Below are 17,623 nucleotides of genomic sequence, written 5' to 3'. Positions count from 1 at the left end.
ACAATGTTCTATCTTCTCCTCCCCAATTCCATATTAATGGCATCAAGTATGAGTTTTGAACTCAGCTCAGCTGCCACTTTCATTTAAAAAGGTCTCATGCAGCAGGAGTGGCTTATTAGAATGCCTTTGAAAGAGGACACAGTTATTTATCAAGAACAGCCTTTGTCTCAACAAATAGAAGTGCTGTATAAATGTCAGTATGCTTACAGGTAAATCAATTCTTCCAGTATAGGCAGTTTATTAACCACGCAGTATTCTGTATTATGATTCAGCACAAAGTACATTTAAATCGCCAGACTACAAACTCTTTGAAATGACCTTTCAGAAGACAGCTGCCATATTAGTGCATCCGATTAGTTTGACGGTAAGCATTCAACTTTCCCTGCCTGCAGCTTTTACGTAGTTGCAAAGAGCAAAGTCATGAAGTTCTACCACAGCAGGAACTGGCTAAGATAGTAACTTCACAGCAAAATAAGTGACAGCTGTCATTCCAAGAATAACATTGATCCTACATAAAAGTGAAGTCCATCCCAACTCTGTCTAACTCTCACTGTTTCTGAGAACAGCCTGATCAGAGCATAGCGCTCAGCATGGGAATCACACGGTGCAGCATGTCGTTCCTCTTGAGCCAACACTTGCATCAGGTAGAGGATCTCAAAAACTATAGAAACAGTTAACTTCAATTAAAGTTACATAGAGTTATCTTTACATAGATAGTTCAGATCTTTCCCTGGCTGAGTTACCAGGTAAAGTTAAATTGATCAGGATCACCTGAGGTCTGAAATACTTAGCTAAACTCTTTGACAACAAATCACAGAGACAGCTTTCTGGCACACAAAGCCAAAACATTTGAATGTTTATCACTTTCTAGAACTCATAGGTATGACTGACACTGCAGTACACTGAGTTTCTCAAGTATAATCATTTTGATCATTCCAATAGTAATTTCTTACAAAATTAAGAGAATTGGGTTGGAAACTCCCCAATAAACCTACAAGAAGAAAAGACCACAAAGTGAGATTTCCTCCCTTCCTACCTCCACCTCCCAAACAGGATGTACTGAAGTCATTGGTTTCCAGGGTACTTTTAATGTAACTTCTCTTTTTAAGCCTCTAGTTAAGTTGAATTAGAAGACGACGGTCCTACCTTGATGGAAGCAACATGCAGCAAAGTCTCTCCTCTGTAATTTCTTTTGGCAATTGTGTTACCACCAGGGGACTTCAACACAGAAGGGCTGGGTGGTATTCCTAATCGATTACAAGTCTTAGAAGTAGATGGGGTAGAGGGAGACTTTGGAAGTGAAGGACTATTTATTGCTTTAAAGACTGCAGAGCTTCTTGTCTTCATTACAGTGTCAGTGGGTTTCGATACAGAGTAAGAAATCTGAACTGGTGCCTTGCATTCAGTTGCTGGGGAGACAGAGCAGTCCTGAGGTAACTCCTCTAAGCAATCTGCCTGCCTGTCTGACTTCCCAATAATGCTCATCTCTGTTCTCTGTCTTTTAGACCGAGAAGTAATCCGAAGCCTGGATTGCTCCCTTCCACGTTTTAAAGGCATAGTTTCATTTTCTATTGACAGTGATGTCTCTGTAGCATATTTTTTTTCCTTGTCTGCCTCTGCAGAGCACATGACCTCACTGTTATCTTTCTTCTCTAAGGATTTTACCTGTGGCGACATTTCCACATTTTCTGTATTTTTGCTGGAGTCAGCTTCCTTTACAGACTCCTGCTGAAGTGTCTCTCCAGAGCTATTTGGTTCTGGAGTACATGAGACAATTGGCTGACTGCAGATGGTTACACATCTTCCCTTGGGAGTCTTCTCAACTCCTTTCTGCTCAGCCTTCTCTAAGCTCCACGCTTTGTTTATGTCTGCTAGACGTTTCTTTTTCATCTTCTTACTCTGTCTCTGCACTGGCTTTTTTGTTGGCTTGGAGGGCTTTTCAGGAGAAGAGGAAGGACAGAAATCATAAGCCGAGGATGTGTCTTGACTAAGGATGCTACTTGTAGTCTGAGGCTGACTCTTGTTCAGGACACATCGGATCTTCCTACTTCTTGGGCTGAACCACATTTTTATCTGTTCCTTCTTACTCTTTTTTTCAACGTCTGGGTCACTTTGTGTAGACGCATCTTTTGTTGAATCTAAGTGCATAAGGGAAGAGCAAAAATATAGAGTACTCTTCAGCAGAATAACACAAAAAAAATTAATCAGAATAACAACTGTAATAACTGATCAAGTGTTACCTAAATACAACCCATTTGTGCCTTCATTTCTTCTGAAAACACACATGTAATGGCTTGAGAACAACTGGCACGGTCACATGCCAGTCGAGTTCAGGGATCTCGGTGCAACTAAAGCTACCTACTAGGCAAGTGAGCATCCTGGTAGAGAAATTTCCTCAACAGTTGAGGCTCACAGCGTAAACCATGCACAGATTTCTGACCAGGTTAGAGAAAGGAGAGAAGCTGGTACTCCCACTGAGTTTTCCTTGGAAATAGGTTTAACGAAGTCTGCGCATACACAAAAGAGCAAAGAAACAATTTTCTAAAAAGGTATTACAGTTCATCTGAAGATGAGCAGGAAGAATAATCACAAGCAAGCAAAAATAACATCCTTATAACAATGTTGAACACTCCTGAGAAACTTTGATTCCACAGATATAGCAGAGGAATCTGAGGAATACATAGAAAATGTATAAGTAATTGTGTCCTGTCATTTGATCCTTTACCCGCTGGGGTAAAGTAATTCCAAGGAATCTAAACATTTTGATGCTCTCAAGCATTCCTTTAAAATTACGCAGTGGAGCAATTTTGTAAGTCACATCGTACAGCACATTACAAATCAATAACCAAGATGACGGAGGAATATCCTGTACTCCCAATGCATGAAATAACAGTTGAGAATGAGGGCTATAAATGGTGTCCTCTGTGGCTTAAGAATAAATTAAGGAGCATAAAGTGACCTCTAAGTTACACACCAATTTAATTTGGCAACAACTCTTAAAATGCAAAGGAATAACAGATTTTTTTTGTATTATTATTATCTTTTCTTTTTTTTTTTTTTCCTTTTACAGATTCTCTTGAAAACCTAAGTTATTTTAGGTTACTTGGATAAGTCCTCCAAAGTGAACATACAGCTCATTTTTTCTGTTGCCTCCAACCTCAGGGACTACCATTTGCAAAAGTCTTTGTGATTTATAGTAATCAATCACAAAATTTTGCCTAGTAAGATGAGTATTATGATTATTATTTTTAAACAGAACTAAGATACAAGATCAGTAGTTTTTTAAAAAAACATTCTTGAAATACTATACAGTCTTGGTTATGAAAAGACACAGACAGTACAACAATGTATTGCTTTCACCTTTACTTCGGTGCTTTAACTTTCTATAGATAATTTGTTTTCTCCATACTTTCTATAGATAATTTGTTTTCTCCATACTTTCTATTTTTGGTGTTAGTTAACTATAGCCTGTTTCCCACAGCAAGCTGTGATAAACTCAACAGATAGCACACAAACTAGTCCCAGTCTCTTAACCACAAAAAAACAACCCACCACCCTGAAACTTCACTTAAAACAGAACTGTATAGCTAGTAATTCAACACCAAAATAGACAATTAGGTTTCTTTTAAAGCAATATCTCAAGGTTAAATGTTTTTCTTAATCTTGATTTAAATTACCCTATTTAGCCCTTGAATTAAAATATGCTAGACGTTACGATATTTAGCTAGAGAAGTATGTAAGGCATTAGACCAAAACTGTCTTTAAGAATACAGCCTGAGGTTAGTTAATCAATCATTTAGGTAGCCCAAGATAATAATCAAGTACAGAAATGCAGCTATTTGCTTTTCCTGTAGGGCTGGGCTTGGTGCTAACAGGAAAAAAACCCACTGAGGTTGAGACTGAAATCTTGTAACTAGCTAGCCTTCAGAAAGATATCATATCCAATTTCATTCTAACAATAAGGTCTAAAAAAGGAGCTTGATTGCAAACAGATGCAAAATAAAACAGTTACTATTTGTCTTGCCTTCACTATTTACACAACTAGCAGATTTCTTTCTAAAATATTTACCTTGCTAGAACTATCAGTCATCTCCAAGTAAAGAGCAAGAATAAAATTAGCTTGCAAAAGTAATTTGTGTGACAACTTTGTGATGGCCAGAATTCTTTTTGATGTGTACAGCACAATAAGACTTCAAAGTCCAAGCAACAAATTAAATCAAATACACTGTCCTTCAGAACTATGATCTAAAGCAGCATAACGCAATTAAGTATTTACATGGGAAGCTATGGATGTACCACTTCTGGCAGCAAGAAAGCTTGTGAAAAGTCAACCACAAGGGTTTTAAAACCGATCTGTACATTACTGGTTGCTCACCAGTGACTTACTAGTCAGATAATTGAAAACCTGCTAAAAATACACCAAATAGTTTTCCAGGATTATTTTTCCTCATATACAACTACTTCAGGTGTAAGAAGAGGATGTTGCATAGAACAGGGAGGTACTTGTGGAACATGATTACAAGGCCATGCATACAGTGAAAGAGATCTGTCACAGGGAGGCCAGCTGTGCACACCCAGGACACATCCATAGCCTACTGGAGAAGAAACTGCAATGTCTGCCAGGGCGAGTGCTGTGTCTCAGATATTCTTCAATAACTTCATCCTTTGGAATGCTCTGTAGCCAATATCAGCTTTACCTGATCAGTTCTGCATAGCATCTGCAAAAAATGTTACTCAGACTCTGCTGCCCCTTTCCACCATTTTCAAAGTGTACGAGGTAGGGAGCAGAAGTAATAAGGACAAATGGCCAATCTACCCTCCCTGACAACCTAGTTTTTTGCTGGACCCAGAGCTATGAGCGGGAGAAGACACACAATGCTAAGAAGCTGAAAGGAAGTTCTTATGGTCTAATGTGTAAACGTTAATTTATATTAAGAGGGTATTATCTGACAGCTAAGTGCATTTGCTTAAACTACCTTCAGAGAAAATTGCTTATCGAAAAATCGATCCAAAGGAATTCTTTGCTGTCTCCAAGTTGGAAGCCAGAGCCTGAAAAAAATACTACGTATGATTGAGATTTAATTGTCTTTTTAATACATAAGACTTTCTCCCGAAGTCTTTGGAGATGCATTGAGACAAGGTAAATCAGTAAAGCATGCCATAGTAATTCTAAGTTTTAAGCACTTGCAATAGTGTAAAGAGTATCCACAACAGTATTAGAATCAGCTGATAAAGGCAGTAAATCTACTCTCCATTACCTATTAAATGTAACATTCATATACATAATGTATTGACTGATTTCTTTGTAAATTAGACTTATTTGCACACAAGTACAAGTTTCTGAATGCTAACATTTAACGGAGCTGAATTTCTTAAGTGTTAAAAGGGTTGAGAGTAGACAAAAATATTAGTAGATACACAGTGCCTTGCAACTGGAGCGCTACATCTCCGAGTTCTGCTGTAGTGCAATAACAGGCTAGAGCAGCAAAAAAAAGGAGCAATTAGAAAATGTGGTTTAGCTATCATTAATCTGCATCAAAGGAATATAATGATGCACATTGTGTGCCTTTCAAATTATTCTCTATTATGGGTTTCAGAACAGAAGTTGAGAAATCTCTTTGACAAACTAGTCCCTTATTAAAAATCAAAGGGAAGTGCTTTGGTACCATCTGTGCAACATTAGTGCCTTCACTGAAGAATGATTATTTTGCAAGTTAAGTATTCAGCGGGGTATGGGGGGTGGGGGGGGTGGAGGGGAGAAATTCCAGCTATTCAAAACTCATCTTTAGCTATTATGAAAAATGTCATAGCATCCATGAAATGCAATGTAATCTGTTACAACAGGAGTTCAACATCTTTCCCTCCACATCAGTAAATGTGAGACTAAGTTATGACACTATAAAGGCTAATCAAAAGTCAATCTCTCCTGCAGCCTACCAGCACCAACGTGATCTTAGGAAGATTTGTCCAAAAAGGTCTAGCTCCATATGAGAAGGGAGGAGGAAGGCTTCGTTTGACTGTGTTAGAGTAAAGCAGATCATGTTACAAACAATAAAGTAAAATCATCTATAAATGGTTGCCATGAAAATTTATGACAATCTCTTCTTTTTAAAAGAACATAACAGAAAAATCTGCTGAAGTATTTAGAAATTCACTTTCAAAATGATTACTGTAAATCAACCTTTTTCAACTCTAGTACCCTACTCATGATTCAACAAGTTCTTACTAATTACCCACCTATGAAGCCTATCATCCCACCAACTCCAATTCTCAAGATGTCTTGAACTCCACAACATTAGAGCTACTGATTTTGAGGTGCAGACATCCCACCTGCTAGCCAGATAGCTTCCCCTTACCCTCGTAAAGATACGATGCCTGGCAGTGAAAAGGTCAGACAGCTCTCCTCACCTTGCCACAGACTAAAGATATAACAGCTCAAACAAGTGAATTCATTTTGAGACTTAGCATTTGCTACCTACAGTTTGCATTTTCTAGCCAGTTTCAGGTTCATAATTTGCCAATTCCCCTTCAGTTGCTCCAGTACTATTCTGTAGTGTCATTTGCTGCGATTCCCTTTAAATTAAAAAGGGAAGCATTAGCTGTTCTGTGTAGTCTTTCCTGAATTACTTGCTGCTGCTTCTTAGAACGCACATGCTGTTTGGCAAAAAGCTGTTCTCAACCCAATGGAGTACAAAGTGAGATCCCTCTCATATCTACTGTGGAACATCAGGGTACAGGGATTTTTACGCTTGAAACATTCAACACATGAGTTTAACCATATCTTTTTCAGCCGCAGTAGTTCTGTGGGTTTTGTCAAGACAAGACACACAACCTACCGCATTCACTAGGTTTGTCGTAGATTAAAAAATGCATAGTATGATGCTTTTGCATTTTCAGTGTCAACAAGGACCTCAAACACGCCACAACTGTCTCAAAACAAGGCATACAAAACAAATACGTAAAAGAGATATATAAAAAAATATACGGCAATATTCCTTTTTTCAACTGCCTCTCATCCTTTCCTCCACAGAAAGATTGATTTTTCTGTCCATTTCCTTTACCGGAACATAAAATACAATTTCTGACCTTCTAACAAAAAAGAAAATATTGTTGACAGGAACACGTCAGAAGTACAGTGCCATAAGAATGTGGAAGCAGCCCCTTAACAAGAGAGGCCATGATTCTCTAAATCCAAACATATTTCATTTTCTATAAAGTTCAAGACATATCTATGGGACATGACAATTTTCCAGAGACCGAAACATCCTAAAGGTTCTGCTCTCAAGATTCATAGAGCTACAGCATTCTGTAATTTGCCATAGCACAACACGTAATTGGCTGTTATTAAAGCATGCTCACTTATGTATCCAAATCATTCCTGACCGTGAACTACTACCAACTCAGGAGGTTCTTCCCTTAACCTCAGTATGAAGCATCCAAAAGGCCATTAATCCTTAGTACGCTGCAAAGACTTCACAGCGATGGAAAGTAAATCTCCAGCATCAGTTCATAAGTTTAGGTCCAAATAAAACACTCTTGTAAACTTCAGTTTTGTGTCTGCCTTTAAGTCAGAACAAGGAACAATAAGAATCCCATCTTGTTCTGCTGTTTAGCCACCCCACGCAAATTTTAGAAGAATTATGGGATTAAATATATTATTCAACTTCTAGTACAGTTAATCATCAGACCAATTTTTAAGAGTTAATCCATCTGCAAGAGTTCTCCAAAACATCTAAGCAGCATCAATGATACTACCATGTTGTATTTTAAATGGTTTGTTTATAGCATCACAAATACCTCCTCTCAGATTCTCTTGCAACTATGTTTTAGAAACCTTCATCACTTAAAACGTTACCTTCAAATCCTATTTAAGCTATCATCTGTATTTTCTATGCTTCAGAAGATTTAACCACCATGGAATTTTATATCTATATAAAATGTATTCCATTACAGTTGGACATAGGCTTCCAGCCTCCTCACTTAAATGCATTTTGATGTCAATAAAAAGCTACCCCCAAAACATGAAGGTGCTGATGGGATTAAACTTCTAAAAAGAAATCTTTAATTTAGATAAACATATTAGGAAGCAACAACGAAGGAAGAATTACCTTTTCTGTATCTGACAGCTAAATGAATGTTTTCTAAAACTTAGCAATACATAAAATGCTCTTCTCTGAGCTTGCAGAACAGACATACATTCACCTACGCTTATTTCACTTCATTTTTTTCTACTTTGACAATCAGCCTAAAATTTGATAGAGAGATGAATTCCCAGTATACAATCTCTGCAATCTTCTAGCACAGTCAGCAATGACAAAATTCCATTGTAGCAGACTAGCTGATTGTTAGGGACCAGAAAATAAATGAGTTAAGACTTGCCTCCTTCCCCTTTTAGGCAAGGGACACAATTTTTTTCCAGAAACCCTAAACTAAAAATTACATGGACTGCATGCATGCCTTGGTGCACAAACACACAAGAGCCAAAAGAATATATGCATTAATCTTTTAACAGGGCCCCCCTAAAGAAGTGTACACTGCAGAACATTACACATTTGTGCTCCCCTAAGAGCACAAGATATGACAACTTGTGCCCCTGGTTTGTGCAACTGCTACGTGACTTGGGAATCTCACTTTTGTCTAATTTTGGAAGACAGATTCTAATGAATTATGGACTAACCTGCTCATGCAGATTTTTTAGTAAAACAGATTCAAAGAATGAGCAATCCATACAGACAGTTCTCTTCAAATCAAGTTTTCCAAACATGATTCAGAACAACCTTTCAGAATCTTAAACAGGGCTGCACTACTCGTTCGCTATAAAGCCTGTGAAATGAAACCGAGCGGTCTGGCCTCAACACTGTCAGAGACCCAGGTTTGCTCTTACCTGAGGTGTCCACACCCAGCAGATGCTGCAGTTTGCTGCAAAGCTGAATCATGTTATCTAGTTGCCGGTGTATCTGTACATCTTGCACCCAGGCTGGCATGTGGCACACTGGGCATTCTGTGCCAACACAGTCACCCAGGCAAGATCTGGAAGTCAAACGTAAAAATCCATTACCCAGCATGTTATCTACTGTACTCATTATCAACCTTTTCACAGCCAAATGCTCAGCAGGAATCTCTTATTTTAGCATTGACAAACCACTACTGTAAAGCCCATGCGAGTTAAGTGACAAATGCAGGAGAGGGTATATTTATCATGAAAAGTGACAAGCCATAATTAAGAAAGCTAAGTCCAGAGCCTTGTCAGAACACTGTCATGAAAGACATGTTATCTTGTGACTCCCATAAAAATCACAAGCTGATCCAAATTTTCAAGGTATGCTAAAGCACTGCTGCTGTTTGTCACCAGTTAACAATTAGGATCGAACAGTTAAAACTACACATTCTTTTACGTCTCAGCTATAGGTAGGGCTATTCTTCTGCAGTCTTATATTTTTAAAGAAGTTACAGACAGCCCATCGTAAACTATCATTTCCATTTTTTCCTACTTAACGTTTTCTTGACATTGTGAAGTTTCACATCTGAAGACTTTTCCATAAGAAGTCTCTTGAGGATCTGCAAGTGTTCAGAGTATTCCATCACTTCTCACTTTCAGAGGATTTATATCAGGAGATGATCAAGATGGGGTGGGGGGACAGATTTACTCAGTAAGTGTCATTTAACCCTTGTAGCTTCTTAGTAATACTACTCTCCCCATGAGAGCCTAAAATCTTTTATTCATTTGATTAGTCCAGTGATTTCATTAGCCTTATGATTTGCCATCTGAAGTGCAACATTCAAGGGTCATTGTTACTTCTCAACTCCAGCCTGTCCTATTAAATACGTTATAATTTCACATACCCAAGACCACATTAATTTCAAAAGTCTCCGTTACTTTACCACCATATAGCAAGCACAAGTCTAGCCAAAGGTAAAATTAAATGTGAGCAGATCATGTTAAACATTCAGAGGAAGAGAACGCAAGTAACATCAAGGCACTGCTACCTGAAGATGATGATCAAAGTCAAAGCATCTAGATTCTAAACATATAGTCAGCTTGGAAGCCGACAGTCATACACCCCAAAAGTAGTAACGTCACAGTTAACAATACCAGAATTATAACTACCACCACTTTCCTTAAGTGGAGTTATTTTCAGTTCTGTTCTCTGCACTGGCATCCCTCCCTCAAGCACCACACAAGTATCATCACGCCTTCAGTTAACTCCAAGACAGGAAATGTGGTATGTAAAAATTGCTGCTAGGTGTGTTTTGTGCTTTAAACAGCCTGCTCTGAGCAGGCAAAGGAACTCGCGGTTGAGACACTGCCATGATCAGGAGACTGAAGTACAATTCTTGGCTCTGACATATTCTAGAAGACATTGACAAATCACTTGGAGCAAAGATAAGAACCAGCCAGGCCTGGTTCTCTAGCAAAGTCGGCCTCAGGTCTCCAATGTCCATAAAAGGCAGTGCAAAGAAAATGCAGAATGACTTTTATACCATGACATTTCCTAATTACTTCTAGCTGTTGGTTTTTTATAGTTAATGGATAATGACTGTAACTAACTTAGTAGAGTTACTAAGAAAAAAAACGCAGAAACTTATGTTAATATCCCTGCCTATAACACCCATGCTGAGGGAGAACCAGTTACATTATGTGTGACCTAATTATTGCATTCGTTAGTTTGACATACTTCAATTCATATATCAGAAGCCAGCTCCAGCCATTCACCCCACTCCTTCCAGGGCAATGTCTGTCTTTAGCAATGGATCAGCATCACTTCACGTCAGAATGCTGCAGACTCAATCCATGCCCTACCAAACTTACTTCAACAAATTAATATAAAATTTCCTTAGGTTCATTTAAAAAACCAGCTGCTATCCAAGATTTAGTCATCAAAGGACACATTAAATTGATGACTAAAAGGTCAGGCATATGAACGAGGAAAGATCAAGTATAACAATAACTTGGATAATAGCAAATAAACTTTTTCTGGCATAAGAAATAGCTGCTAATGAGTACTTTAAACTCCTCCTAGCTACTCCTTCCAGCATATCCTCTGATGTCTTGAAAATTTTTCTTTAATAATACCTCAGGAAACAGTGGGTGTTTAAAATGATCACCTAGAAGAAAACAGGGTTATCCACAATAAAACTACAAGGCCTTAGATACCCAACAACTAAACAGTTTTTACCAAGACATCCGTACACTATCCTTCAGCAATCCACACTATACCTGAGGAAAAGAAAAACATTTTATAAGATAGATAGGAACATACTTATAACCTGGACAAGCTTCTGGGTGTCATTTTACCAGGTACTCTGTAGACAGGTAGTAAACATGGAGCAAACAACAAAAAATTCCTTCAGACGGCATAATCTTCTACAGCAATTAACGGCCAAAGCTGGGAAAGAACCCACATGTCTGGGTAGAAGTAATTTGTGACTCTTAACACATCCATACTGGGGGAAAGAAACGCTGAGGGCATCTGTCCCATAATCAGTTACTCCTTAAAAAGCAAGAAAAACTTTTTCTAGTATTTTACTCTTCAACACTTTAAGTTCCCATTAGTAAGGTACAGCTGAAGACAGGGAGTGAATATATAGCCATGAGGGAGAGAGGGTTTTCCTCTGCTTTTCCTGACAATGACTACAGTATTAACAAGAGATGGAATATCTAGACTGGCTTACAAGCCAAGCTTAGAAAGCATCTATCCTCTCCACCGTAGCAAGTAATGGACAGCTCATATCTGTGCTGTGCAGAGAAACTGCCAAGATATATGACTGACCGTTTAACTCTCAGTGTTTGCTTTTGCATGCCGTGAAAAACAATGACATACAGGACAGCCAGAAGGCTCTACCTGTCTACCACCTTCCCCAGATTCTGGGACACCAGTATTTCAGACTCTGCCTGTACCACAATGCAGTGAGTTGTGCTAAGACAGGCCAAGCGACTACCACCTCCTCGGAACTGCCTTGTTAGCAGGATGTTTTTAACTTAATTCAGTTTTTTTTAAACACCCAGATTACTTGACAAACTGGAAGTAGAGGTACTCATGCTAGCCCAACATGTTCAGATGGACATGAATACAGGAACAGTCACAGCAGCAGATCTGAAGGAACAAAGCCATTAAACAGCAGAAGGCCAAAGCAGTGACAAGCAGCACCCAATCCCCCCAGGCAGAGCAAAAACCCCTTGGAAGCGGGAAGCATCTTTACAGGCTGCTCTTTTTTGTTTATTTTGAAGGGAAGACGGAGCTGGAGATGACAACAAGACGGCAAGCCATTTCCACCTTCTACCTCACTAGGAGTGCGGCCCCCCCCTCCACGAGACTGCCTGCTCCCTTCGCACCTGGCCAGCACCCAGAAGCCTAAAGCAGCACGCAGAAAGCTTGGCTTTCGCTCTGGCAAGCCAGGCGCGGTGAGGCGGGCCACAAGGGAACCGCAGCTCCCACCTTCCTCTCCCACCCAGCCCTCCAGCCAGAAAGCCCCCGGGGCGCCCACCTCCCCAGGGCGCCAGCCCCCTCTCCAACGCATGGCAGCCAGGAGGGCGGCCCGGCCGAGGCCTCGGGGCGCTCTGCAAAGCGCCGGCGGCCGGGGGAGGGAGGCGGGGGGGCCGAGCCCCGCGCCCCGCCGTACTTACAGGCAGAAGACGTGCCCGCACTGCCCCAGGGACACGGGCTGCCGCAGGACGCCGGCGCTGTGGGCAGAGGAAGGAAAAACGCGGCAGTGTTAACACACGCAGCCTTAAGAGCACGGCGGCGGCGGCGGCCCCGCTCGCCTGCGGCAGCCGGGACGCAACGGCAAGGAGGGGAGGGGGAAGCACGTTACCAGCGGGAGCAGCTCAGCGCCCTCTCCAGCTGCCCCAGCGCGGCCAGGGTGCGGGCCCAGGGGGGCCCGGGCGGCGCCATGGGGGCAGCGGTGCGGGGCTGGCCCTCCGGGGCCAGCCGGTTGCCCGAGCGGCCGCGCAGCACCTCCCTCATCGCTCGGTACCGGCGCCGCCGCCGCTCCAAATCCCCCGCCCGCCACCACTGCGCACGCGCCGCAGGCTGCGCGCCCGCCAGCACGCATGCGCGCCCCGGGAACCGCGCGTCCCGCCCCGAGGCCGCCGCGCTTCCCGCGCTTGGGGGGCGGGCGGGGCCAGGGGAGGGGCGGGTCCTCTCCTCAGAGGGTGTCTGAGGGAAGTGGCGGGGTGGCTGGCAGCCGACCGGGGAGGCGGGGTTGATACGTCAGTAGCAGCCAAATTGATCAAATACCTAAACCCGGATGTGTCTATATACGGCTTTCCAGTATCTGTTTATCTATAACAGACATACTTAATGCAGCATAAACACCTGCTACGCAAACAAGGCCTGAAACGGGTGGGCAGGCGCGGCGGCGTTATGGTGCTGAGGGCAGCCTCCCAGCCCAGACAGGGCGCCTGCCCGATGCCGATGCCTTCCCGCCCCAACTTTAAAAATCTAATTTACTAACCTCTCTTCCGCACAGTCACCAGCTTCAGTGTGACTGAGATACTTGTTTACTTCGGGTTTCAAGAGTGGGTTTTTTCTCAGCCTGTGTGTCCTATAGCACCTCAGGGTTCAGCCCAGTCTCCCACTTCTTAGAGGCTGCTGTTTCTGAGGGTGTACCTCCACAGACAACGGCCCCCACCATCCCTGTAGTGTAATTACTGGAGCACATAAAGCAGTTATAGCAGGAATTTATCACTTTCAGGTAGAAATACTCCTGGCCAAATAAAAGATAGAGCAGGAATGCCAGGAGCGATTTATAACAGGCTTACTGACATTTCGTGTCGAGAGGCTCTGCCAGTGAATAAGCATCAAGCCATAAATCTCAGAGCAAACATGATTAAAGCAAGCGAGTTATTCTTTGAAGGAACTTCATCATAAAAGGACGTGGTGGCACATAGCTGCAAAATTTGGGTTGGCGACAGTCTTAGAAAACAGCCGTCAGAGCGGCCTCAGCAACCTGTCCAGAATGTCGGTGCTGATGCTCGTCCCACATCTCCCTCCACTTCCTCCAGGCGAAGCAAAAGCAACAAGATGTGGGGTACTGCCACTTGGCTGAGCCATGGCAGCCTGACGAGAGGGACTCATTTGACCCCTGGTGATGGCAGGGGCGTTTTCCACGGCTCTTACTTCACCTACAGAGAAGGACCTCTACTTTGATGGGTGTTAAACCGGGGCTGGAGACACTTTGTGATAAGTTATCCGTGTCTTCCAAGGAGGTTCTTCAGTTTTGAGGTTTCACACTTCTCTGATTGTGTAGTTCCCTAGCTCTGGAACACCAGGGACGCTTTAAATCGGGATTTAAAACTTTTTTTAATTTTTGCTTTATTTATGGAAGGTTAAATATTTATCTTTGCTACCGATATTAGCCAGAGGTGCAAGGAGGTCAGCACCACACAGGATGGGGAATTGTGAAGTCTCTTAGCCCCCTTGATCCGAGAAAATTTGCTACTGTCACCTGGGGCAAGCTGACGTGTCACAGGGTGAACCATCACACTGATTTCGATGGTGGCGTATTCAGCCTCTATTAAATCAGTGCCATCTCCTAACTTGCTCAACCCCAGAAAACGCCATTTTGGTTGCATTCCTGATAACTCCCAGTCCTTATCTGTGAGAAAGGTAGCTGTGGAGGTGTATGGAGGACCCAAAGGGTTAAACAACAGCTTGACTTTGCAAGTAACTCTGCCCTTGCAGAATCGGGGCCTGAGCCTAGAGGGAGAGGAATGGATGTAGGTGTCCCCATCCACACACATCTCCTTTTTGCCAATGCAGAGGGCTGCGAACAGGAGGGCTGTTTGTTATCATCAACAGCGCAGTAGCTGCATCTGTGCACTTGGATCCAGCTGTGAAAAGTGTGGTTGTATCTCTGTAATAGCCTGTTGTTTTCTGGTACTCAGGAAACCCCACTGCTGCGTTAATAACACTGAGCGGTGTCCCCTTTGCTAACGGTCTGTCATTCCCGGCGGTGGGGATCAGCAGGCTGTCAGCCACGGAGGGAAGCAGTTCTGGGGAAAGAAACAACAGCCGCAGAGGGGAGCATGGAAGTAAAACAGAACCAAATGCAAACGGCACCTTATTAAGAGATGCATAGGTTTTCAATGCTCCCGGCAGCCGGCGGGCTTGGGCTTGTTTCTGGCAGGAGCTGACTGTGGTGAGCTGCTTCAGAGCACAGCATCCTCCTTGCCTATCTTGGAGGAGGAAAGGGGCAGGGAGAGGTGCCCTGGGAGCTCGTCCCCAAGGTCAAGGAGGCGGGGACTGGCACATCCCATGGTGCCTCTTCCCATCCTGTATGTATGCACCAAAACGTATGGACGCACGAGAGGGCTGACAGCATGGGACACAGCTGGACAGGGCACCCTCACTCCTTTCCTCGGGCTGCAGGGGATGGAGCTGGGGCAGGGACCTGCTCCGTCATGCCTCCAAAACCAGGATAAACTCAGAAAATAAGCTAAACAAATCATTTGTCCCTTAAAGAGGAACAGTTGCCAGCTGCAACCTTAACATCCTACTCCCTCTTACTTGGCTGTTATGTGCTCATCCTGTGCTCCAAAAAACCAGCACCTGGCATCTCCCAGTGCACCAGGGTTACTGAAAGATGGCAAAAGGCCTTGCTGCCGAGATGAAACTTTAATGCAATTTGAAGTGTTCAGCTCAGGTTACAAACATTTGATCCATAGATCTCTTGAGTCAACCTGGCATTTATGTTCACAAAATATGAGATGCTGATATATACTGTATAGGACAATAAAACAGATAAGTACCTCGTCTTCCTTTCCTCTGTCTGAAATATGTTTAGTGTCCCTCTCAATAAATCCACATGTGCACGCTTAGTCTCCATTGTGCTGAGGCATTATGTGCAAATTTACAAACATTTACAACTAAGTTAAACGGAGGCAAAGCACTGCCCTGGGCGGACAGCATCTAACAAATACTTGTGTTCGAGAAAGATGTAAAAGTCATGAGTGATTCATTCTCTCTAATTTTATAAAGGTTAAGGAGTTGGCTCTCTTGGAAAACTAAGAAACATCTTCCACTGCAGTGAATTACTGCAACCAATTGGACAGTCAGAAGCAACAAAAAAAATGATGCAGAGAACAGGGGGAAGCAAGAAATATATCTCTAAATTTGGTTTATGCAGTATTTAAAGTACAAGTAAAGCCATTCCAGGCAGTATAAGGCCCACACACTTTAAAATAAATTTGTTGCATGACAGAAAGCCAGTAAAATGGTTTCAGCAGTGGTGTGATGTACTGTGACAGTTGCGTTCAGTACGTGCATGAATCAGCTGCTTCATACCCCACCAAGGCAACAATCATCTTCACCATGCTAAACTGATAATGTGATTTTCAAACAATGCAGGGTTTCAGAGCAAAACCCACGCTGAAGGATGGGGCTCGTCTTCCTGGCAGACAAGGAAAGTAAAAAATCCTCGTCTACCTCATGCTTAATTTGAAAGCCTTGCCCATCTGGTAAAAGATTCTTTTATGTAAACACACCAGTACCTGATATTTTATTCATTAGCAAAGTTCCCCAGCTGTTTTCCAATAAATACACAATTACTACGTGATTCATCACATAAAGGGATAGAGTGTGCAGAGGAAGGCCGTTCCCTCAAGTCTCACAAGGCAGCTGTTTTCTTGGGGGTTAAAAGAGCCAAAGCATCTGTAAAGAGAGGGTCCCTCTCCTCTCGTCCACCTGAGTATGAAGCACATCTCAAAACTACCGTGCCCTGCTGAGCTGAGCACCCACAGCAAGCGACAGGATGGAACTGCTTTAGCAGAAGACTAGAAAAAAAATGGGAGGACGAGCAGCCTCACGCTTTGAATTCCCTCTTTCCCCAAATGCCTGAATCGAAGCCTTTAACAGGCTTAGTTTGCTCCTCAGGCCGCCCCTCTGGGGCCAATTTTGCCGCACGCCCAAAGCCCTGTGAGCTCACGGTGGTCTCAGAGGCATCGTAGGCTGCGGCACCAACTTGAAAGACACAGGGCTGCTAATATCTTTCGGCACAGTAATTGGTTAGGGCTATTAGACTAGCAAGTTTTAAGATTTCAAATATTGAGGGATTTGATCCCCAAAAGGAAATAATAATAAAAATAAAAACGGTCTATTACACTTTCAGCCTAAGCAGCACAGTCAGCATTGCATTACAGGGCATTAAATTATTAGTCAAGTCTCGATAGCAGGGAACATCTGCTGGTGTTAGACATGGCATTTTTAATTAAAGGCAGCAGCAGAGAAGCCTGTGGTTCATCAGTTCTGCTTTTGCCATGCGAATTGCTAAATCCAAAGGGCACAAAAGATTTGGTCAGAGCACATGCTCTGGACCTGGCGCTGCAGAAGCACGAGCAGAAAAGCAGCTGAGGTGACAGGTAATTTACACCTGCGTCTCTGTGATTCCCCAGCTGGGTAAAAACTGTGGGGGATCTTACAAAGTTGAGATCAATACCCTTCTATTTTTTCCAGAAGAGGGAGAAGAGGGGGTTTGGACAGAAAGGCAACTAACAGAGAAAAGCAAAACAGGAGGAAGCCCTGTGCCCAGCGAAGCAGCTGGGGACCACATGCATACCTCTACTTCAGTGGCTGTTGATGCTCTCTTGCCTCTGGGGCTCCCCACCACTGCCGGGGTGCATGAA

The 17,623-nt window shown here is 42.7% G+C and overlaps 1 protein-coding gene across 2 annotated transcripts in view; it reads right to left on the bottom strand.

Annotated features, from left to right (window-relative positions):
- BARD1 (BRCA1 associated RING domain 1) overlaps positions 1-13,020 on the bottom strand; it is a 44,754-nt gene extending 31,734 nt beyond the window's left edge. Inside the window, exons 1-4 of one of the 2 annotated variants that reach the window (XM_055812462.1) lie at positions 12,814-13,020; positions 12,626-12,682; positions 8,885-9,030; positions 1,147-2,138 (exon numbers count right to left, since the gene is read on the bottom strand). In XM_055812462.1, the coding sequence (XP_055668437.1) occupies positions 1,147-2,138; positions 8,885-9,030; positions 12,626-12,682; positions 12,814-12,965 (1,347 nt within the window). In that variant the 5' untranslated portion in view covers positions 12,966-13,020. The remainder of the gene's footprint in view (positions 1-1,146; positions 2,139-8,884; positions 9,031-12,625; positions 12,683-12,813) is intronic. The other variant, XM_055812463.1, reaches the window with a different exon arrangement.
- Positions 13,021-17,623: the final 4,603 nt, after the last annotated feature.

This window comes from Falco peregrinus, chromosome 8 (genome assembly GCF_023634155.1).
Source record: "Falco peregrinus isolate bFalPer1 chromosome 8, bFalPer1.pri, whole genome shotgun sequence".
Classification (NCBI taxonomy): Eukaryota; Metazoa; Chordata; class Aves; order Falconiformes; family Falconidae; genus Falco; species Falco peregrinus.
The sequence above is the reverse complement of the archived record's forward strand: the minus strand, read 5'-3'. Positions and strand labels throughout refer to the sequence as shown.